Source organism: Trachurus trachurus (assembly GCF_905171665.1).
Source record: "Trachurus trachurus genome assembly, chromosome: 24".
NCBI classification, from domain to species: Eukaryota; Metazoa; Chordata; class Actinopteri; order Carangiformes; family Carangidae; genus Trachurus; species Trachurus trachurus.
The window spans coordinates 9,093,087-9,118,048 of record NC_139910.1 but is presented as its reverse complement, the minus strand read 5'-3'; the positions used below and the strand labels follow the sequence as shown (position 1 = coordinate 9,118,048).

Sequence of the window (24,962 nt, the reverse complement as noted above, 5' to 3'; positions counted from 1 at the left end):
GAAAAATGAGTAATGTAATAAACATTTCTTCTCTCAAAAGATGATTTATTGTATGTGATAGAGAAAAATAATGTGACATTAAGTGAGATCACCTTTACATTCACATTGATTAAAATATTTTATTTCAAGGCATTGCAATTAATTTGTCTGTAATTTGTCAGTGCTGTAGTCTAATTTGTTAAAGTGGGTATACAGTACAGGAATCTCCATGCTTTTTATGTTTGTACACTGTTCATACCTGTATCAGTTAGATAGTTTTGTTGAAATATTAATGCATTTCAAGTGGGTATACTTTGTACACCTGCATATCACATAGACTACACCACTGTAATTTGTGCAAGTTTATTGTGTGTGTGCGTCTGAATGATCATTTGCTGATTTGTGACCTATGTTATTGTGGTTCAATTGTTCATGTAATTTTCTTTTGCAATGAAATAACAAACGAAAAGCCTATACAAATATTCGGGGGGAAAAATAGTATAGTAGTAGGGGGGGGTCCCTGCTCCATCTCTCCATCAGTTGGGGGGTCTCGCTTGGAAAACGTCGAAGACCCCTGACCTATGTTATTGTGGTCCACTTGTTAATGTTATTTGTTTTTGTGATGTAATAACAAACGAAAAGCCAATAAAAACATTGGAGAAAAAAAACAACAACCTATCATCCTTCTTCTCTTTTGCTCATTTCCACTCTCGCCATCCTCGCAGGTCGACTCTCATGTCCTCTGTCGGCTTCCGTAGACATTCCTCCACTGTCAGTTAGTGAGCGGTGACAGACCAAACCGTCGCCGAGCCGCCACCGACCACCGACCCCGGTTCAACCATGGAGGAGATTAACAACATTGAAGTGGTTCCGTGCACAGAGTCCGACTACCTGAAACCGTTCAGGGTTCACTACAACCAGGTGAGCTGTGGCAGACAGGAGGCTGCTGGATGCTGTAGGCTACTAGCCCAACCCCCCCTCCTCCTGCCTCCCATTCATTATGCTAGCAGGCTAGCATAACATGAATGAATTATGACCTTAGACACAAGACGTTGACAGCAACAATTGTCATCACTGTGAGCCGCAGTGACACAACCGAAGTGTTTGCTTTTGTTTTTCCACACAAACACTGTTGGTTTTAACGGTGGTCCGCTGTAGTTCTCGTTAACCCGACACGGCTAAAGAGGGGGAGCTAGCAGAAGCTAACGATGCTAACGGTCGCTGCTGCAGAGGGTGTTTTTTTTTTTTTTAAGGATGAGCATCACGTTAATGTTAGCACATGCTTTACATTAGTGTAAGGAGTTGTGCGTAACATAACACGGGTTTGCAGTGTTACGAGCCAAGCTGAGATGTTGTCCGACTGTTAGTTAGTTAGTTAGCTGGTCCATGATTAGCATGTTAGTAGAGAGTGAGTGCAGGCTGGTTGGTTGGTTGGTGATGCAGGGGTCTGCAGGTCAGAGGAGTTGTAGTGTTGTGGTCAAGACCATCTAACCCGAGACCGAGTCAAGACCAAGACTCTGAGGGGGAGCGAGACCTTTTTCAACTGTATTCAGTGCCCCAGTACTCATCATAATCATGTGGCTTGATATTTACATTACTATTCCTCAGCTAAAAAGAGAAGATCATTTTATGCAAAATCTATACCATATTTAATTGAGACATAGTTTGGATTGAACAGAAGGACACAGCAGCACAGAACCTGCTGAAGTCTCTTCTCACTGTTGACTCCAGTGCAACCAAGTTGACAGCTGGTTACGCAAGCAGATACTTTTGTAGAACAATTTTGATTATCTTAAAGTTATTGAATTACATTACATAAACCAAAGTCAGCGAGTGACAGAGAGACATTTGCAGGTATGTAAAAAAGATGTCACTGCAGCTGTGGTCTTGACTGAGAAAAAAATCCAGAGTCCAGCAGCTCGACCGAGACTGAGACGAGACGTACGACAACACTACTGGTTGGTGCAGGGGTCTGTAGGTCAGAGGTGTTTGACAGGAGGTGAACTGTCAATTTACACTATAATAGAATTGAAGCACTGTAGATATGTGATTACTACACAATAATGACAGAATAGAGCTGCAGCAATTAGTTGACTTTGCAAGGATGAGATCAGCAGCAGCTGTTTTTTCAGGCAAAAATGGCAAATAAATGCAGATTCAAACTTTATCCTCAACAATGATAGTCTTCTTTATATGTTTGGATTGTGCACTGGAGCGCAGGCAAATTGAGACATCTGTAAATATCACCTTGCTTGGTCTGTGGGACATTATAACAGGTGACTGAATCAGTGGTCAGAATAATAATATTCATTGTGTCTATGTTGATACTGGCTTTACTAGGGTTGCAAATGTCCATGTGACTCAGACTTTTAGTGCCACAGCAGTCCATATCCTCATGTTAGCTTACATAAATATGATTACAGAGGGGTCCACACTGTGAAGGACAAATATATCATTTCAGATGGAAGTTACGTCAATGCTGGTGCCATGTGAGAACAGCTTGGACCATACATCCCTTGTATTATTTGCATTATTTTTGTAGCCTTGTGTATATAGATGTGTTGGAAAATGTTGCACCAATATATGCAGTACAGTATTGGAGTTAATCTTGTAAATATGGACAGCTGGCAAGGATATCTCATCTCAACATGTACAGTATATAATCATTTTTGGAAGAAAACGAATGAGAAGTTAACGTCATTATCGTCTAAAAGTCCATTTCTGATATGCTTTTGCAGCGTTTCCTGTATAGACTAAGCAGAAGCCCCTTATGTCTTCTTCATCTCTGTATTGAACCATGCCACCACATTCAGTGTTGTGTTCAGAGCCGGTCACTATCCATCCGTCCCATTTTTGGCTTCCTATCCAGGTCACGGTGGCATGAGTGGATCTTGTATGACTGAAATCTTCTTAACTTTACATTTTTATCAAACAAGCCCAAAAGCTGTCACATTTCACAGCAACCAGTGCCCGTGGTGTTTGAGCAGTAAATAGTAAATGACGTTAGCCTATAACTCATGAAGTCATCACAGTATAAACTTGTTTTTTTTTTTTAGGTTTTCTCGGTCTTTAAACGGAAAGAAATCAAAGTGTGATGATGACTGTGTGTGTCCTGATGGTCTCCAGCAAAGTGAGAAACGTTGCCTCACCCAAACATAGGCAGGAGTCCAAGACCAAACTATTTTTAAGTTTTCAAAATATTTGTGCAATTTTCTCTGTTCCTGGGTTATGGAGTTGGTTGGCTTCTGTTTTTTTTTGTTTTTTTGTAGGATCTGAACAGTGACAGTCGCACAAAGGAATCACTGTGATGTAACTGGTTCTCAGAAAGAGAAAAATGCTCCGTCGTCCTGCTCATTACGTCTCATTGTCTCTGATAAGAAGATGTTGTTCAACCTCGTGTTGCTGAGGTCACACTCACGCTGTTATTTTTAAGTTCTGGCAGAGTTCGGCTTCAAAGTGAGAGGAAAAGGAGCTGCAACTGGTGCAAGATGATGCTCATTTGTCATCAGGTTGACTTTATTGTACCGGTAATTGAAAAACTTAAAGGGATAGTTCACCCAAAATCGATAAATCACCAATCATCTACTCACCGTCATGCCAAGGAAGAGTTTGGAGAACGTTCAGAGTCTTCAAAACGCTTTAGGAGTTCCAGGGGGGGTCCGGCTGGCAACGGATTTTCACATAATGGCGGCGGATAGAGTTCACTTTTGAATCGTCCAAAACACACACTATGAAACATCCAGATACCTCCATACTGCTCGTCTGTACTGACCCAAGTGTCCTGAAGCCGCCACATGAAAAAGTTGTTGGAGATTTGCTGCAAGATGTTCGTTCGTTGTTATAAACCATTGGATGTGTGATGTAAACACGGAAGAACATCTCGCAGCAAATCTCTCACAGCCACTGGGAGCTACTGCTACAACAAGGCTAAAAACAGAGATCAAATCAATTCTTTCTGAACAACTTTTTCATGTGGCGGCTTCAGGACACTTGGGTCAGTACTGACGAGCAGTATGGAGGTATTTGGATGTTTCGTAGCGTGTGTTTTGGACGATTTAAAAGTGAACTCTATCCGCCGCCATTATATGAAAACCCGTTGCCAGCCGGACCCCCCCTGGAACTCCAAAAAGTGTTTTGATGACTCTGAAAGTTCTCCAAACCCTTCCTTGGCCTGACGGTGAGTAGAAAATTGGTGAATTATCGATTTTGGGTGAAGTATCCCTTTAAGTACTGAGTCTCACACCTGTGACAGGACCTATGGGGGGTGGAGGGGGGTTAAGCTTGTCAGGAGAATGGCGGAACGGGTTAAGACAGCAGATGGACGACAAAAGAGACAACGTTGGACTCTCTCTCTCTCCCTTTCATCCTCATCATCTCTCCTCCACAGCTCAGGAGGGGTTTTGCTCATGAACCCCTCCCTCCTCCCTCCTCCTTCCCTCCCTCACCTCTCCCTCCCTCCCTCCCTCCCTCTTCACCCCATAAAAAGGCTTTTCAGTCCCACCGAGGAGGGAGCATCTCTTCTCCCCCCTGAATCTTTTCATGTTCACGACTCTGCATCTGCAGCTCGGCCGCTGGTCAATATCTGAAATCTACTCACACTTTAAAAGTAGGTGTCACGCGTAAGAGGCCCTCTTCATCGTTGTGTGTGTGTGTGTGTGTGTGTGTTTTGTCTCCTCCCCCTCGCCGCGCCTCGCTCCACAAAGCAGGTGATTGTCCCTTGTTGACTCGGGGAAACCCCTCTCATCTCCGTTGCCTGGTGCTCACGTTGAATCACAGGTTGATACTTGGAGCAGGATAATTGTCTTCCATTTATTCATTATAAAGATTTGAATTATTCATCTGTAATTACGGATCTCGTGTAGCTTACGATCGGCGGCCCCTCGCTCCTTCAATGAATAAGAGAGCTATTATTAAAACACACACTTTCCCACATGAATAGTTGTTTATTGGCTGGAGCTCGAGTCGTGGCAGTAAAATGACCCTCGTTGGTGTGTGTGTGTGTGTGTGTGTGTGTGTGTGTGTGTTTTCTGTGGGTGGAGATCGTTTGTTACTTTTATTCAGCTGTATCTCGTACAAAAACAGTTTGAAGTCAGCAAATTCTGATTGTTACGTTTCATTTTAGATTAGTTTCCAATTTCATCATCAATTTTATTATATTATGATACTAATATGAGCCTCGTCTAACAGCTAATCATTATTTTCATCATAGATTCATCTGTAAATTAGTTATTTAATTATGCTCTTATTTGTGTAATTATTTAATTTGTTTATAGATAATGGTGTTGAAAAGCTGCAGATCATTTTCAGTCAAACTTTTGGTGTAGAAAACACGTCCAAAGTTTGGTCACCCGGCAAATATATCCAGTCTACTTTATTGTAGGGTCAATAAAGCAGCAAAGTCACATTTGAGAAACCTCGAACCATCTGATTGTTTTGTTTTGCTTGAAAAGTGACAGAAGCAAATAATCAATCTTGAGAATTACTGCTGATTTAATGACTTTTGTCCGTCCTTGAGCGAATAATCGACACTAAACTTTGCACCTCTCGACCATCGATCGACATTTAATAGATAAATCAGATGTAACATGTTGTTGTGAATCCATACATGCATGTATTTGAAGTGAATCTGTCACATCAGTGCCCCTCAACGCTTTGAGAACAAGGTTAAAACAGAAAGAAGAAATAAAAGCCAGCCAGGCCGTTGTGGACGGCTCCTCTGAGTGGTCCGGCTCTGATTGGAGGGACACCGGCGTGTAAACTGACTTTATTTGATTTGAAGTTTTGCTGCTTTCTGTGGATTTCACTGGAGGACACACACGGTCACATCACGTGGGCTGCGGCGTGCACTTGGAAGAGTGTGTCCTTGACGCTGTTGTAGTGTTTGGCACTTACACATTTAAAACTGCTGCAGCTCCATCACTTCATGCAGGTGCACACGCTTTTTTTTTTTTTTTTTTTTAATTTCTGGTCATTGTTTGGTCATTGTGTTCAGACCTTTGCTGATCATTAGTTCACCGGTCGCAGCGCGTTGATGATACTCGTGTCTTTGTCTTTGTCTGTGCCGAGGCTGGTGAGAGTGGAGCCGATCCACTATATGAAAAAAAGAAAAAGAAAAAAAAATTGGAGAGCGCATGTTGAGAATCAAAGAGTGCCATTGTGTTTGAGGAGGTAGTTGATTTTTTTTTCTCTTCCTGCTGCAGCTGCCAGCTTTATAGTGTAGTCAGCACAGGAGGTGTGTATGTGTGTATATGTGTGTGTGTGTGTGATGGTTATTAGACTTTAAGTACCTAAAAGATCAAGACCATACATCCCTTCCTACAATGGCCATTCACACGGGAGCGTTTCTGATGCCCAAAGCCAGAGGGACCACATTAATTTCAAGGTCCTGTGTGGAGCCTGTCCCTGCTTCCCTTCCTCTCTCCCTCTCTCTCTCCCTCTCTCTCTCTCACGTCCTCTGTCTCTGTCTCTATGTCTCTCTCCCTCTCCCCATGGGCTAATCTCTCTGTCGTAATCCATGTCGGCCATGATTCCCCCGTCTCCCCTGGGCCATTCAAGCCGTCCCCGCCCCCCTTCTCTCAGCAAGTGGCCCGAGTAATGAGGAGAACCCCACCATCTGTGAGTGGTGACAGGACACTAGAGAGGGAAGGTGTGTGTGTGTATATATATGTGTGTGTGTGTGTGTGGTGATACATTCATACTGTTTTATCATTGGTGCTGTTATTTTTCAATATGAAAACCACTTTTTTTTTCTTATCCTGTAACTTTATTGTGGAGGGACGGCATGTTTCTTGAATCTCTCTGTCTGACTTTCCTTGACTCGTTTTGCTTTTCTTGTGTGTGATGTTTCTGTCAGGTTTTCACACCTTGCACTGTGACGTCTGCTGTAGCCAAAAATGTCTGTAGACTGTGGCTTGTATTTATACGGGAAGGACAGCATCCTATTTCTGTTTAGACTCTAACAAGTGTCGAGAAAGTCTGTCAATTTGCCCGGCAACCATCAATCATGATCATTAATAGTTAATCTGCAAATTAGATTTTATTGTTTTGTCTCTTTTCTCTTTTCTCTGTCCAACAGTCCAATCCTATAATAAATTCTCTTTGGTGTCATGTAAGATAAAGAAATGACAAATCATCACATTCAAAAAGCTTAATCATTTATTGCCCTTGTGATCCTGTGAGTTTGATTTATAAATCAACTAACTGATTAATTGCCTGATTGTTATAGCTCACGTCGCCTGTGGAAGGAAGCAAAGTTAAAGAACAACTTCTTCAACTTTATGTTTCAGCTCAACACTCATTTGAAGTCTCCAGAATAAGTGTACAACAGAAGTTAGTGTAAAGTGTTGACAACACTTGAGTATTATTAACATTAAATAAATGTATATAATGTCTATAAGTGGACCTTTAATGCTGCTCTGTAACATTGGTTTGGTCTCTGAGTTCAGCTGACTGCTCTGAGATGTACTGGACTGTGAGTGGTCGTGGTGGGAGATGGTTTACTGCCTCTAAACAGGAGAAATGTGACTCTCAGTAACTTCAAAGTTGTCTTATTTAAATGTGTCCTCTGAGCTGACATGTTAATAGCCGCCACTGGTAAACCCACATCTGGATCCCCCCCTGCTCCTGCTGCTGCTGCTGCACGGCCACTGGGGCTGAGCTATAGAGCAATCGGTGATCAATAAATACCTCCGAACAATAGGCTGGCTTCATGGTGAACCATGATGTCTGTGTCATGTACTGCGGTCAGGCAAGAAGTGATGGGAACTGTCAGTTGTTTGACTCTACTGCAACGATTCAGAACCACAAACCTTGTGTTTGTTTCTGCTTTATTCAACACAGAGCAGCTTTCTCACTAATGGACGTTTATTAATACAGTTACTTACAGAGAAACAAGACAGTAGCGGCGCCTTATATAAGACACTTTAACTACTTACCTGTGTCTGTATGGTCCCACTGTATCCTGTTAATGGATTTAATGTATCCTATAGGGTTTCCTGCTGCAATGTAGATTCACTGCAGCATCACAATGATTGTCATTACAAAATGAAAACCTCTAAGTGGAAGATTTTGTGATGTAAAAATCCATTCATTGACAAGAAAACTGCTCCTCCTCATACATTATTCAATCACTCCTCCTCCTCCTCCTCCTCACACAGCATCAGGACACGAGAAGTGGCTCCTCGCCTCAGTAATGACAAGTGATTTATCACACACACACACGCCTTTCGCTTTCCTCGATGAAAAGTGAGAGGGGCGCGGCCGGCGTGGCCTCACGGAGGAATGATGTGCGTGCGAGAGTCGCTCCCTCGCACGCACACTTTTGTTGACATGACAGGATTTTTGTAGAAGCCGCTACACCAGTTGAATGTGTGCGGACTCGGAGCGTCTGTGATGGCGTGATGATGTGATCGCACCGTTTTGAACTGATGGTCGACCGTCGGGACAGGAAGCACATCTGTCTGCAGCATAAGGAGCATGAACCTGCAGTTTTGATTCATGTAAAGAAAATGTGCAAAATAAATTCCATCACTATTGCACAAAATATATCACCAGTTTTATCTGATCTAATCTAATCCAGTTTCATCCAATAAGCATCAATTTTCTTGTTTACATTTTACAATAGGCTTAGTTAGGCTACATAAATATTGAATCCCTTCACTGTAAGGGCTACTATGAAAAGATGTAGAGAAAATAACTAATCATCGATTAATCCGCAGGTTATTTTCTGGATTAATGAATGAAGATCTTCCTCTTGTCTATAAAATGACTGAAAATCATGGAAAAAGCTTGTTCTCATTTCCCAGAACTGTCAGAGATATATTCAGATTACATGCTTTATTTGACCAGCTGTTCAAACCCCAAATATGTTCAGTGTGCGTCATGTTTGACAAAGAAAAACAACAAATCTTCACATTTTAGATTTGAGTTACGAGTTAATGTTTGATCAATTTTACTTAATATCAATTGGTTATTGAAACAGTTGCACAATCTGTAACTGTTAAATTTATTTTATATCAGCATTTAAATTGTATTAAAGAAGCAGAATGGCCAACTAAAATGAAAATACCTGGATGGAAAATAAAGAATTAGAGCTGAGAGTGTTTTCTCAGCTCTGAATGCAAATTCTTCCCAGAGCCTGACGCACAAACAGACGGACGATGAATTACAGGAAAGATCAACACAAAGTGTCTCAGTGAGGCCGGAGCATTGATTCTCCAGGTCTGTGAACGCCACACGCTGCTTTGCAAGAGATATTCCCTCTTTAACAGTGGTGGAGAGTGCTGAGGTGTGCAACTGGGATGAGATCTAGTGACTGTATCATTTTCATCATCATACCCATCAACCAACCCCACCATGTGCTCTATGAATGTGGTTTAGAAGTCTCATCCTGTGGCTTTTACACTACTTAAAAATGACACCATAACTAAACGTCCACAAGCTTCGGCTTCCTGCTCTCATTTCACGCCACAACTATGATACTTAATGATGCATGAGCAGCATTATGCTAGCTTGGCTTCACATCGAGGTCCCGTGCTGCTTGTGACCTGTTGGGTCGTGCACCAGCCGTTGGATTTCCCATTAGATGTATCTGTAGGCCAACTTTAACAGGAACTGGGTAGAAATCTGTGGGATTAGTGGGATTTTTTTTACTGATGATGAATTAAACCAAACATTGCAGGGCTTTCTCCCTAAATGCACTTCGTGACTGTATTATACTCTCATCATCTCTGTAATTTTAGTCTTAATTATAATAGCCACTTGAAAATGCTACTTAATTCAGTGATTCATGTGGCAAGCAGGTAATCTGTTGTAGGGAGGAGCTGCCTGAAAATGTAAAGATGATGAACACAAGGCAACGTCCCTGCTGTAAATACTACAATTTGAAAGTTAAGTGTAGAGCTGAAATTGTCGGGCAAACAGTTATTTGCAATGCAACAATTTTCATAATCACATGATTTTTAAAGACATATATCAAACAAAACTGCCCAACATTCAACGGACCAAGTTTCTGAAACACAAACATGAGCTTTTTGTTGACGAGGTTGTATCATTGAGTTCCACTTTGAGGGCACTTGGTTAAATGATCATTGTGCAGATGTTTCAACAGATGTTTTATTGCAACGTGTAGTATTTCTAAACCAGCAGGATTTATAAAAGGCTTCCATTCAGTTCTTAGTCATGTTTGACAAAGGGAAAAAGTTTGCACGCATCACAAAGTGTTGGAGGCAAGGACGCAAACAATCAGTTAATTGTGCTTCAACCTGGATCGAATGGTTTTTATTCCCTTTAGATAAAAATCTAAACGTGGTCCGTTGCAGCTCTAAGTACATCTTTGGCACAGCGGCACATCCTAACTCGGATCCTGTTGCTACAACAGTAGCTCTATTATGTTTGATTCTATCAGTGCAATTAGCTCGCCATTTCACCCCCCTCCCATTTCTTGGGTGGTGCTGAAACGGACTCGCACACCATTGTAGGTGAAATAAGCCTTTTCTTGTAAAGCTGTCATCTCTGCGTCTGAAAGAGCTCGTGGGCGGAGAGAGAGCGATGTAGCCTAAATTTGAATCAAGGCCATATTTCCTCAGGCATAGAAAATGTAGGCCAACTTTACCATATTTATACAGCATGTAATGTGGAGACAGGAGTAGGTGCTTAACTTAATGAGTACGTTTAATTCACTTAAGATGTGAACGCTAAAAAGTAAAAGTCCAATTATACTGGGTGCAGTTTTGTCTCTGTTTTTGCCATCACATGGTTCCTCTAACTCCACCGGCTCATACCAGTATAAATCTTTAAAAACTGTTCACAAGTATATTCTCTTTTTATTTTATCAAGGGTGAATAATGTCCTAATGTCCTTAAAGACAATGCAACTGCAGTTTGTAGCAAATGCTGCTCTAACAGGAGTTAAAAGTGTTTTTGTGAAGTAAAGTTGCAATGATGAACCAATTGCCTACAAAGGAAAAGTCCTATATATTTTAGTTGTTTTTCCTTTTTTTATGATTAATACTTAATTGGTATTTGTGAATATCACACATAACAAGTATACATGTGGCAAATGTTGGTTATGTAGCAATAAATGTTGAGACTTGTGTACAGAAAGTCAACAGATATCTAAATTATAAAGTGCTTGCAGGACAACAAAACAAAAACACAATTAAAAAAAGGGGGGAAAATGGGGATAAAGATGAAAAATAATAACAGATCATAAAGTGTTACATGCTCAGCGATGCTAGGTATAGTATTTCAGTTGTTTTCCCAGTAAATATGAACATTAAGACTTGACTTTGCTAAACTAAGCATCTCTGGCCAGAGCAGGAACAACCCGGGGTGTTGGGGGGAAGTGCTGGGATAGATCTGAGCTGCTGGTGCATCTTATTGGACTTGTAGCATCTGCTGCTCATGTCCTGATGCCAGATACCACAGGCTCCCTCAGAGGTCCTGGTGGAGCCCAGACCTCGGTGGGTCAGAGCTGCTTTAGCGACACGCTGAGGGACCAACAGCATATTAGGCTGGTCGCCATGATGTTCTGGCTCAGTGGTGTAAAGTGCCTGTTTCTAGCACCTCTTCATCTGATTGGCCACCAGTTTATTTCTATAACAAGAATGGGGAAAAAAATGATTTTTACATAAATCTGTCACAGATGATGTTTAAAAGCAAATGTTTTTCATTAAAATCCAATGCTTGTCAGTCTTTTTTGCAGACTGAGCCACTATCGTTGCCAAAAAAAATAATAATTAATGCCTAATCATTTTAATTTAGCACATACCTCTGTGCACCTGGTATGAATGAGAGTAGACCACACCATCAGGACCATCTCTTCAGGCAACCAGTGTGTCTTCTTTCTCTGCTCATTTCACATCTCTGTGTGCCAGATCAGATCAGACTTACACACACCTGTGTCGGCGGTTGGATTGTACTTGATTGTACTGGAAATTTACTCGTGGGGTGTTCTGCTTCACGTCTGGTTGTTGTGATGACGATGTGACCATGGGGCATGAAAAACACTCGGTTACAACAACGTCTGTCGCTGAAGTTGAATGATTTCAGACAGGACATGTTCCAGCGTTTAGTCATCAGGAATCTTCTACGCTGTGTAAAACACTAATGCAAAGTAATGTAATATGGCTTTACAGCTTTATAAACACTAAAGAATATAGATTTTCTTTCATGTGCTTGTTGTTGAACTATGTTTGATAAAGTTTAAGAACAGTCATTGGCGCTTTTCTTTCGCTTTGACTCCGCAGATGTTTTCATAAGGTGTGGTGCATGGTTTTACTTTAACGTGCCCAAGCAGGCATCGACACTGGGGCAGCTGTTGCCTTTACAGTAATCACGTTAAATAAATCATATGATTTGACATCCCGCCTTAAAAGTAATAATATGCAACAAAGGGAGTGAGACGTTGTGGTACACTGAGTGCATCTTATTCCACTAAGTGTCAGAGGGTTCAAAGGGTCTTTGATTGTGTTTACTTCTGCTTTTTTAATTGTGTTTTTTTTTCCCTTCACAGAATGGCACAAAGAAATCCTGGGACTTCATGCGAACCCATGACAGGTAAAAACACATTTTACTCACTATTGGATGGATGGAAGCAGAACTGCTTTCAACTCATTATGTTTCCACACATGAACACACAAACATAAATGCTGTTAAAATAAAGAAAATAAACAAAGTGTCCGTTTATCTCTGCAAACTCAGACCGAGTAAGAAACATTGATGTACAGTAGGTATGTATCAGAGCAGGGTTTGATTCTCCACAGCCAAGGCAGACATCACCTCTGAAGGATGACAGTGTGCCAATGAAATATGTCTGAGATGTAAACACATCAGCATGTTCATCATGTCAGGAGACATATTGCAATCTGGAGAGCTTGTCTGCACAGCGGCCGAATCCGATCTGGCTCTCAGGGATCAGCGGATGAGGATGAATGTGGTGATCTAAGTGCTAAAGAGCTTGATTTGCACCAATCCTGACCTGTAGTCTCTGTGTAGCTCTAAATCTTATTTCTTCTCTCCATCCTTTCCCATTGGATGCTTTTTTTTTTTTTTTTTTTTTTGCAATGCAGCTGGCGTAGAGATTTGATGATAAATGGAAGGCCTTCTGCTGCAGCATAAAATATATAAATGTAATAATGAAGCATCCTGTGTGGGCACTTTAACAGAAAGTCAAAGAAGGAAACTTGTGTGTTATCACCTGTAGCTGTAATTAACATCCCCTCCCCATTGTGTTTTTATACCTCATCGGTCCTACACTGGGAGGACGGTCAACCCAAACAGAGCTTGTTTTTTTGGGCTCTCGCTCCCTGTTATTCTACATGGAAATGGCTATAAATGTCTGAGCTTCACAGGGGACGCTGTAAGAGAAATATCACACGTTTGTGTCAAAGCCTCGGTTCCTACGCTCTGTTTTTGCTCAGGGCATCACAATGCCCCCGAGGTAAGTCTCAGGTCATTTAAAACCCCTCTTTCCTCCACCCCTGACCCCAAAAAGAGGTCCCCGAGAAAAAAGATAGTTCCACCGGGACAAAAGCAGTAAAGAGAAAACAGCCCGCGGGAACATCCAGCTATTCCTCAGGTGCAAATTCTGCCAAAGTGTTATTCCCCCCACAAGCGTGCACTGAATGCATGCAGGACTGTTTTGCATTTTTGTGAAAGTGTGCGTGACATTTTCTTCCCAGCAGGCGTCATATTGGTCTGTAATTTTCTGGTACATCAGAAATGTGAAAGACAAATCGGAGCAAATACCACATGAGGTTGAAAACATCCTGACAGTGACTGGAAATATTGAATTTGGTGAATGTCTAAACAAATATTAGTTTCTTCTTGATCTTGGCAGTATGAGTTTTCTTCTTTGTGTCTGTTATTTGAAAAATCTTTTGGACACCTTTGGCACTTGAATTGACAATTGAGAAGGTAAATTAAGCTTTAGTGGTTCATCAAGTTGTCAATACCAGTTCTGATGGTCACAGTGACTTCAGCATCATTCATCAGTCCTTTTATTTCCCACCACTTGTCTGGCTGTGAGTCCAATGACAACATTATGGACAAGCCAGACATCCATCCTCTGTTTTTCAGGCTTGTCCTCCAGCTTTTCCATCAAAGGAGTTCCCTGATGTGATGTGGGAAGAGGTTTGGACACTTGCGATGTGAGTTTGCAATCAGATTTATGCAGTTTCTCTGGAAGACTCTAGATCATTAAGGTTTGAAGGTAGGGTAGTTAATTAGGAGCTCAACTCAACTCCTCTTTGCAGTGATGATCTGGTACAGCCAACCATGTGAAGCCAAATTAGAAATATCAAAAGCTGGACTTCTTTGAGTGGCAGCTTGATGCTTGCCACAAGTTGGCATGTCTTGGCTTCAAATGTGAAGTTGCCGAAGGTTCAAGGCAAGACGGGCGATGAGAGAATTAAAACCACTCTTCAGAAACCTCTGGGTGATGTCACAGGGGCTGCAGGCATCTTTATTCACAGTCAATAGGTACAACGCTTCCTTTACCACTGAGGGCACTCCAGTCCTACCACCACTCTCACCCTGAGAAAAGTTGAACTCCTTTATTTGGGGCACTAAATTCCTCCACAGGGGAAGGGAAAGAGCTAATCCATTGTTTTCCATCTCATGTGTGATGAGCTCTGATAAGGAGATCCTGGCCTGAATTTGCTGCATCAAAAAACGGTGATGAAATGTTGAAGTCCCCAATCGGTTCTTGGCTGCACCTTTAGATGTCATCCATTAAACAGGATTTGTTGGAAGGTGAAATATCCAAAAAGAACATATTTCACTAAAGTCTTGTCGTGACACAGTCTTAAAGGGATAGTTCACCCTAGAATGATATTTCGCTCATTATCTACTCACCCTCATGTCGACTAAGGGCTGGAAGAAGTTTCGGAGCCCACCGTCCCTTCTCTGAGTTACAGGGGGTCTTAGCGTAGCAGTGCATTTCAATGCCATGGTAGCAAAGGGACACCAGAGCTCTTCGTAAAAAAAACACACACAAAAAAACATCCAAATACCTCCATGATGCTCGTATGTAATGTCCGTCTTGTGCTGAAGCCCCAAATTGCGGAATTGTCCCGAAAAAAATTAAATAAGTCCACATTCCAAGCATGTTTGTAGCATTAGCTCCCAGTGTTGTTGTCCGGTCTTCCGCTGCCAGCGCGCATGCGCAACGTTCGCACTGAGACTCGAGTCGGTCTCAGTGCTCTCATGTGCTCTTGCGCATGCGCGCTGGCAGCGGAAGACCGGACAACAACACTGGGAGCTAATGCTACAAACATGCTTGGAATGTGGACTTATTTAATTTTTTTCGGGACAATTCCGCAATTTGGGGCTTCAGCACAAGACGGACATTACATACGAGCATCATGGAGGTATTTGGATGTTTTTTTGTGTGTGTTTTTTTTACGAAGAGCTCTGGTGTCCCTTTGCTACCATGGCATTGAAATGCACTGCTACGCTAAGACCCCCTGTAACTCAGAGAAGGGACGGTGGGCTCCGAAACTTCTTCCAGCCCTTAGTCGACATGAGGGTGAGTAGATAATGAGCGAAATATCATTCTAGGGTGAACTATCCCTTTAAGTTTTCTCTAAGTTTACAAAAAACACTCATAGAACATTTGCAAATTCCCATCACCATGTTGTTTTGACACCTATGTGTTTATGGGAGAGTTTGCAGAGGGTTGCTTGTTTATTACTGGAAGTGACTTTTAATGAGAGCCAGCACAAGAAATTTAAGAGGAAAGATCGAGTCATTTGCATATTTTGTGGTCTCAGTTTGCTCATCATGTGTCTCGGTTCACGTCTATGATATTCAGTTTGAGTAAAAAAGAAAGTCAGCAATGCCTGTGGAGGATACACATCGTGTACTTCATGTTTTGGAGGAGTTTGGATCAATTTGTAAAGCACAGTCAGTTTAAAGCCCCTCTGGTTCTCACCAGATGTTTTCAGAATCTCTCAGGGTTTATTTAATGGAAGAAGATGTGTTTCTGCACAGTTAAGTAATGATAAATGTGTTTTGCTTGTAATTATGGAGGATCCTGACCAAAAAGAACAGGAGATGCAAGGATCCGTCAGCCCCAAATGGATTCATATCCAGAGATGAGGAGTTTGAGTTTGATTTATTTTTGGGGTTTTTTGGTAAGTCAAATGGAGTAACTTGGCACACTCTGAGATTGATAATGCCATTTTTCATGATGGATCAAATGAATACTTGATCACAAATCGCTCCATTGATCAAATTAGAAATTTCAGGCCGTGATGACTCAATCATGAACGCATCACGTTTAGTTACAAAAATTACAAGCCACTACACCAGTACATCTACAGATGGATTGGCTGAGCCATTGCCTCAGTTCCAGTTATGGATCAGATGAATGAACCCAGCACACCAGCATCCTGTCCTGATGTGAAGAACTTCATGTAGGATTCATCTCTCACCTCAGTCCTGCTCCTCGTTTCTCAGCCATAACCCACTTTTTCCTGCTGTCCATTCAGAAGCCCTGCAGAGAAAGCTTAACGGTGCATGAAGAGTCCTGAGCGTCCGTTTAGCCTGCTTCTTGGTTTAACCATTAGATTTTTTTTTTCAGCAGGAAGCTGTAGAACAGCAGTAATGGTGTGGAACAGCACTACAAAACCCAGACCTCAAGGGACAGCTCTCATGCCTCAGGCTTGTGTGGCCCACTTTTGGGCTAAATCTACCATATTATCGTATCCATATTCTATTGTGTTCTCTACAGTGGAGACGATCCTCCCGCTCCAGCTGCAGACTGTCAAGCACATGGGTGGTGGGTTTTCATTCCGTCAATGTTGACAGGATTTTGAAACTAAAATTTTCAGACCGATTTTCATTGGCCATTTTAACATCATCTATGCACAAAAAACTTAAGTTGTGGTATTTTTAGCAATGCTTTAAAGTTTGTATGCTTTCCATACTTTGTTGGTCTGGGTTTGAGGCCCTGAAGGCATCGGTTTACAGAAAACAACTAATCGGTTTGTTTTCACATATTTTTAAGGGCCACATTGCAAGATGGCGGTGTCAGGTCTCCACCGTCTCACCCTAAAAACGATGTCTTTTTCATCCTTGTAGTCATTTCACACTTTTTGAAAGATGTGAAGATATGACAAAATTGTAATCAGTGAAAACCCACCCCTAAACCTCTGTTTCCTCCATGGATTTCATGGCTTCAGACACTGATACATGATGTGATAATCACTTCTTGAAGCATCAGACAAAATTGACTCATTCTGCTCACATTGCAAGCAGCAGCGATATCAGAAATGATTCACTTAGCTCAGTGGATCATAAATGTGTCTGCAGCTGCAGAAACATGAATTACAAGTCACTTTACCTGAAGGTAACATGACACCTGGAACATGTTGGAAGTTGCTAAACAGGCGTTAACTGCAGATGGAAAGCAGACTCCAGTCAATGATGAGAAATTATTAAGCAAGGATAAAACCAGGTCAGCTAACGATGGTACATGCTGCTCCGTTTCACGTGCTGTACAGTACATGTGTGTCAAACGGTTATTAAATCACTGCCCCCGGCGCTGCAGCCTGAATCAAGCTGGAGTAGCAATCTCCCTGGTTCCCTCTCACCATGGGAAAGACAGGGCAGGGCTTCCTGCCGCCTCAGACACATCCGCTTTCCCAACACAGACCCCAGGCCCAGAGTCTCCACTGGCAGCGACAGTCACACTCATGTGCACACACACAGTAGTGAACCACCTGTGTGTGTACAAGTCACTGTATGTCAGTGGAGAAGCTGGTCACGCTGACCCTCGTCCCTATTCTGTCTCCTCATCCTGCTCACAGAGACTCATCAGTTCAGTCTGCAGTGATGAGATCCTCTTATTTCAAAATAGTCCACATTTTTCAAAGGGGTTCTAGTTTCTATTTTAGTTTCAGTGCTTAGTCACTCACACAGTTCAAAATGTATTTAAATGAAGTGTTACGTGTCATGTACTGACAAGAATCCAGGAAGCAAATGTGATACAGTTGCTTCTTTCCTGGAGGGTTGCTGGGAAATAGGATAGTGCGTAATATGGCCATTGTATACATTGGCATTATGGATCATTCAATAAGTCTGTTGCTCCAAAAGAATATGTTTGTTCAATTGCTTATAGTTTAATTTCATACATTTTAGCTGCATTTTAAACCAATATACTTTAAAATTACATAAATTCCATTTGTTTTTCGAGACAGAGTTGTTTTCGAGGTAAGTGCAGAGACTGCTTGCCAAAAAACTGTTCCAGACGGGAACGCGCAACAGCGGTTTTGCATGAATTTACCTCTAAAACAACTCTGTCTCGTAACATTCTGTTATTATCTCATAGCGTGGTGAATGTGCAGGTCACAACTTGTCCACGAGAGTGTTGTTGGATTGTGTATTTGATGAGTTTGACGAGGGAAACCAAGAAATCCCATTAGCCTCCGTAGCGTAGATCTGAGCAGCTCGTGGCTCTGCTCCGCCGTTCTAAAAATAGCTTGCACCGACTATTAAAGGTAACGAACCTACTCCTAAAACTATAGGGATTATGGCAATGGGCCAATTTGACAAAACATTGAACTATCCCTTTAACATACCCATCAATTAGCTACATCACATATCTTTCAGTACCTTGGGGCAACAGGAGAGAGGCAGGGTTTATCCTGAGCAGGTTCCTAGTTTATCACACAGAGACAAACAATCATTCACGCTCATATTCACACCTACGTACCTGCATGTCTTTGTTCCGTGTGAGGAAGCTGGAGCACCCAAAGGAAACCCCACACAGGCATAGGAAGAACATTGGGGGAATAACAGCGCTACCCACTGTACCACCGTGCCACCCTCATATCATTTACAATCTCATATCATCTTTTGGTGAAGCTAAAGAGATTTATTTTCCCAGATCCAGAACAAGAGACTCTCTGTGGATCTGCTTCCTACTCTCTTCTTCCTGATAACTGATGATTCATTTCATTATAAGGAATTCTTTAAAGGTGATCCAGCCGTGAATTACTGTCTGTGTGAAGCTGAAGTCTCAGATATGGAGGGAAGAGATTATCACCTCAGTGATGTTTCATTCAGTCTGAGGTATATTTAAGGAAAAAGTTGTCAGAGCGTGATGTTTATTTAATGTGTTTCTCTTTCCCTCAGCGTATCAGTGCTGATCTTCAACACCACCTCACACTGTTTTGTCCTTGTCAAGCAGTTCCGCCCAGGTAGGTCTCCACCACACGAACACACACACACACACTAGCACAACTGTACAGTACAGTTTATTCAATTTTCTTCTTGTCACTAGATCAAGATCTAGATTGTTATATATCCTGTGGGCACTTTTCACTAAAAAAGCAGCACATTACAATCCCTGTTTATTCAACTGGATCTGAGTAACAATGCACACTCATAAATAGACCGCAAGAGGCCCAGTTACAAAGCAGCCTAACCTCCTTTGTTAGAAGTCGCCAGGGACTGTTCCACACCGCAGTGTGCTAAATTCAAGGAAGTCTGGGCACTGATATATTTCTTTTTTCCTCTCCTCTCTCATTGCTGTAGGGAGAGAAAAAATCTGTCCTTTATCTCAAAGAAATCAGCTGGTCCACGGCCAAGAATGGAGTTCATTTATAAACTCAGTGTACAATATATTTGTCAGTTGTTACTGACATCAGAAAAGAAATGCAAAGAAACATATTGTGGGGTTTCCCCACAGGAAATGAATTAGCATAAATGCTAAGTACAACATATGTGACATTAGGAGAAATGCTTATTTCAGGTGAGGCAGGAAACCTCCCTTATAAATCTCTGCTGGAGACCCTGATAGCACCTGATACTGATACTGAACGGATTGTTTAACACTGGTTTTAACTTTCTATAAATCTATGAAAGGAGTGAAAAAAGAACATTTCTCAGATTATATTTACAGCTGAATGAGGGAAACTTTGAAGAAGCAATATTTGTGCAAGATATTTGTCATTATTGATCTGTGGATATAATGTTTCCGTTTATGAATCACTGAAAGATGAAAATATCTGTGAGGAGTCGAGTAATTCAGGTCACGATCGTCCAAGAAAAGCTGATCTTGGTTGTAGATACATTTCACCAAGAGGCTTCCTCGGTTTAATGTCACAATTTTACTCTCTTTTCCTTTCTTTTCTTTTTTACTTATTTGTCAAAATGACTTGAGAAATTATCAGATATGTGTAAAAAAAAACTCAATATTCTGCCTCTGTAAGTCCTCATAATGTAAAGTTGTAAAGTTTTTGGATGTAATAATAAGCATAACCTCAGGTGTAACAATAAACCCTATCTTTCCTCTCTGTCACCAGCTGTATACATGAACGAGTGGGAAAAAGCCAAAACGCAGCCGCCTCAGTCTGCCGAGAAAACCGAGGAGGGCGCCGCCGAAGCAGCAGCCCCCGAGTCTCAGGAGGGCCAGTCGGCCTCGGGGGGAGAGGGGGGGGACAGCTCCTCTCAGTGGCCCCCAGCCTCGGCGGGGATCACCTACGAGCTCTGCGCCGGGCTGGTGGACAAACCCGACCTCTCCCTGGAGGAGATCGCTCGGCAGGAGGTGCTGGAGGAGTGTGGCTACGACGTGCCTGCCTCGAAGCTGAAGAGGATTACTTCCTACAGGTCAGAGGGTTAACGAAACAGAGCTTTTTTACTCATGAACCCGTCCATCCCCAGTGCTTTCCATTGTCTACTGAACATCTGCTGTAATTACAGCCCGGATTTCATCTCCCTCAACAATTAATTTCCTATTGTCCTATTTTGTATAATTTTCCATGCAGTATATCATTTTTTATCTTCTTTATGCCATGTTCACTCAGTTATAACCTACATTAGCTGCTTTGTTTCTTTAAAGTGAACTTAGAGGTGTGAAATCCAATGAAAAGGCCCATTTTAAAATCATTTATCAAAAGTCTCAGTTTGGTTTAGTTTAATAAGTTTATTTGTATCAGGGACAATGTACAAAATAACATTAGTCTTGAGATGAGAGAAGATGCCGGATTTGTATCGGATTTTGCTTACTAGCTACTTTCCATCTGTAATCCAAACAATCAAACACTCAAATGCTGTCATTTAGTTATTGAACCATTCCTGCAGCATCATCCAGTCTGACATCTCCAGCCTCTTTTCAGCAGGTGTTGTGTTCACTGACACCTGACAATCAGATCTAATCTGAGCCTTATAGGTTAAAGTGGAAATATCATATCCCTGTAGTAGAGCTGGCAGCTTTCATGTTAAATAAATAAATATATTATTTATATGGCTAATGTGGCTAAATCTGTCGTTTATTCTTTCTCCCACACTAGCGTGCAAGAGGGTGTGTGTGCATTGATTTGTGCGCATCACACACTCTTGCGTCTCGTGTGAAGAAGTAACTGGTTGAGTGACATTTTTATCACGTTCGACAGGAATTCAGACATATGGACGAGCTGTAGCTGAGGGGGTTTACCAACGTAGCCAATGAGCGAACCAGGATCGGTCCTGAGATTGTGACACACTATAAAGTTAATTTAAGCTGCCTTCACTGGCACATGATCTAAACAGAGGGACCTGTGCATTTACGTAGAACTTAAAACTTATGAGATACACCCTGAAGTCAGTGGCTGACAGTCTTTTGGAGGAAGTCCCAAAACAATAAAGTAAAAGTGGTGCGGTTACGAGATGAAAACTATCCATCTTTTGTGAGTGTACTGTATCTTTAATGACCTACAGCGAGACGACGCAGTTTTAAGTGTCAGACAGAGACAGAAAGTCCCACATCAGACGGCAGCACCTGGACAGCTTTGACTGATGCTCCTCATAACTGCGCTTTTGATTTGACTCGCTCGCCTCCTCCAGCTGTGTTGGTGTCGTCTATGGCCATTGTTATGTGTGGGCGGCTGCTATTAAAGAGATGGGTATCGTCTTAACCCTCATGGCACCGATGAGGGTGTGTTTGACAGGAGCCGACTGGATGGTGAAGCTCCTCGCTAATAGCAGGCAACGCAAGGTCACACACCTCCGCGGCAGACTGATACAGTTGGGTTTTAAATAGCAGAGAGACTTTTAACAGCGAATACTGGTGTTCTTCTGCATATCATAAGTCAAGGAGAAGAATTACAGCTTTCATATATGAGCCTGTCTCTACCAGCATTTTAATGAAAGTACATGTGAAAGTGAAAGTGACAGATTGCCTGGCAGCCAGACTCTTTATCTGCTCAGCAACACAGTAGATAAATCAAACAGTGCAGCAGTGTGAGACAGTTTTCTCACATTGATTTAAAAAAAAGAAAGAAAAAAAAGTGGATTTAGGAGTTGTCGTTTCTGTGAGTCACATTGCAACTCCAGAATTTCCATGAATGTAGCTACCAGGGTAGGACAAAGAAAATGTCTGAGGCTGTCTCCAGACCTGCTTGGAAAAATTAACATGCAGAAGTTCATATACCTGCAACAAGTCTAAAAGAACGTGTTTTTAGCAGCATGAAAACAAAAATGTTGCATTTAAAACGGCAAAATAGTGAAATCTGCTTTGTCAGATTCTTATTCTCATTTCTGTAGTTTCTTTGAATAGTAGGAACTGTCACGTCAAATCATCTCTTTCCTCTTGGGGGAAATAAATCATTAGGAATTCATTTCTGCAGACTGCAGCTGTACAAAGGTGTTTTACTGGATTTGATACAAAGTGTATTATCACACATCATCAAAATGTCAATTTGGCCATAAAAGGGGGATGCACATGATCAGCAACAATACCCAGGCAGGCTCCGCTGTGTCATTCAAACCATGATTGATTGGTATTAAGGGGTCCGGAGCGAGCCATGAAAACATCCGCAACATGGTTACATCTACCATCTGCGTACCTCAGTTGAGATCCACATTCATCAGAGCGTGTAATTATCCACTCAGCCACATGATTGGATGATCAGATAACTGTGTGAAAAAAGCAGGTGTACAGGTGTTCCTAACAAAGTGCTCAGAGAGTGTGTAATACTCAACAGCTGGAATGATCTGATGAACTAAGATGTCACATTTTAAGGAAATTGACAATTGTAAATAATAAATAAAAAAGTTATTATGATGTATCACTAATAATTATCTCACCATTTATCTTTTATTTGTCTTTGTATGTATGTGTGATAGAATGGGATCTACGTATATACCGGCCTCTAAGTCTCAAATGTCTTAGTCCACTCTATGCAGCAGGAGAGGGCCATCGCATTTGGATCCATCCATTTATTCATGCACTCTATCTATTTAAACTTGCACTTTCAATTTAAAAACTGGCACTTTATACCCGGCACTTTATAGAATTCAAGCTGACATGCACTTTATGTCTACGTATGAATGTGTATATGATGTGATTACTGTTTAACTCTTTTAACTCTACCTCTTATTCCTCTGTCTGTTTGTCTATTACCTGCCAAGGGACTGCGGATGTAAATTAGCAGGCTTGCTAACTCCGACACATTTACATTTGTATTCACATACTGATTGTTCATTAATGTGTATTGTCCCTTTCAAATAAATACATAAAAAATAAAAATATTTCCATGTTTTCCTCTCTCGCCAGGTCGGGGGTCGGTGTAACGGGTGCCAAGCAGACCATGTTTTACGCCGAGGTGTCCGACGACAACTGCGTGAGCGCAGGCGGAGGTGAGCCCCGGGAGGGGGAGCTTATCGAGGTGGTCAAAGTCCCGCTGCACGAGGCCATGACGTTCGCCTACAACGAGCGCATACAAAAAACCATGGGCGTCATTTTTAGCTTCATCTGGTTCCACAATAACATGTCACCCAAGTACAAGATCTCCACCAATGTGTAACTAGTATTAAATTAACCAACCCACTTTCTACCATTTATTCCAAATTGAATCAAACACTGGCCCAGCACATCCCCTCCTCCCCCCGCCCCGCCCCCTCTGGCTCTTCATCCTGTGTTGCCTTTTATTTTATTTTTTTTGCGTACTGGTACATGATGAAGGGTGGGCCCCTCGTCTTGTTGCCAGCAAGTATCTTTAAGTTTTGTCCTGTTTACCTTTTTCTTTTTCTTTTTTTTTTCTAATTTTATGTGGTCTTAATCTTTTTCCTAAAAATAACAAAAAAAAAACAATCTTGCCATAGCTGGTTGCCACTGGCACTTTGTTTCATTTACTGTGCCATCCGTTACAAATGGCTGGATATCACTGATTTCATTTGCCTGCCCTTGATTTAAAGGAATGCTCCACTGGTTTTTTTTTATTGCAGATGCTGAATGTCACCTTCAAGATACATTAGAGCCTGCAGGGGTAAACAAAACCTTTATGATTCCTCAGGCTTAATTTAACCACTCTTGCAAAAACCCCACTGTTCAATGCAAACTGTGTTTCATGCTGCGTTCATGTCACATCATAATTATGAACATTAGTCCCTAAGATATGTTAACGTTTCCTTTCTCCACCATTCACCCTATGTGACGTGAACTTGGCATTAAGCCACGACGACGCTAATGAGCTTTATGCTCCTGGTTAGCTCCGGTTTGCTAACAAGCTAACATGCAACAACAGCGATTTGCCCGACAAGACGATTGTTGGATCTGATATGATAAAGACACACAGCAGATGAACAGTGGCTGCTTTTTGCAAACGTCCCAGTCCTATTTCTGCTCCTTAGCCCGACCCCTTAGTTAGTGTTTCCACATCAGGGGTACAGGTATCCCGCTTCTTTTTAAATGAAGGGGTTGGGCTAAGCTGATCTTTTTCAGACTACAAACAGAGGTGTGTGACAAATTTCCCAGAATACACCAGCAAGATGGCTGCGTACGCAACCAAAGAGACACATAAATGTAAGGATTTTAAAATTATGACATCCACTACAGAAAATCTTTCTTAAAGATAGGCTGTATGTTGCATCGTTGTTGCTGATTTGCACAGATAGTCCTGAAATTAAACTGATGTCGGTTTATTATGGTGCAGATGATGATGAATTGTGGTAAACTAGTTGTGTCTCATTTTCATAGGGGAATATTTCTACACCCTG

The 24,962-nt window shown here is 41.8% G+C and overlaps 1 protein-coding gene across 1 annotated transcript; it reads left to right on the top strand.

The window, feature by feature from the left end:
- The first annotated feature begins 765 nt into the window (after positions 1-765).
- On the top strand, positions 766-23,829 carry nudt14 (nudix (nucleoside diphosphate linked moiety X)-type motif 14). Its single transcript, XM_084000639.1, has 5 exons — positions 766-900; positions 12,493-12,536; positions 19,119-19,183; positions 20,291-20,594; positions 23,521-23,829. The coding sequence occupies exons 1-5, from the start codon at positions 820-822 to the stop codon at positions 23,768-23,770; spliced, it is 744 nt and encodes a 247-aa protein (XP_083856765.1). The 5' UTR covers positions 766-819; the 3' UTR covers positions 23,771-23,829.
- Positions 23,830-24,962: the final 1,133 nt, after the last annotated feature.

Excerpts from the sequence above, each read along its gene's own strand:
- nudt14 (XM_084000639.1), top strand. The coding sequence starts at position 820 with ATGGAGGAGATTAACAACATTGAAGTGGTTCCGTGCACAGAGTCCGAC. Across the intron at positions 12,537-19,118 it reads TTCATGCGAACCCATGACAG|CGTATCAGTGCTGATCTTCA; the intron begins GTAAAAACACAT and ends TCTTTCCCTCAG. Across the intron at positions 19,184-20,290 it reads TGTCAAGCAGTTCCGCCCAG|CTGTATACATGAACGAGTGG; the intron begins GTAGGTCTCCAC and ends CTCTGTCACCAG.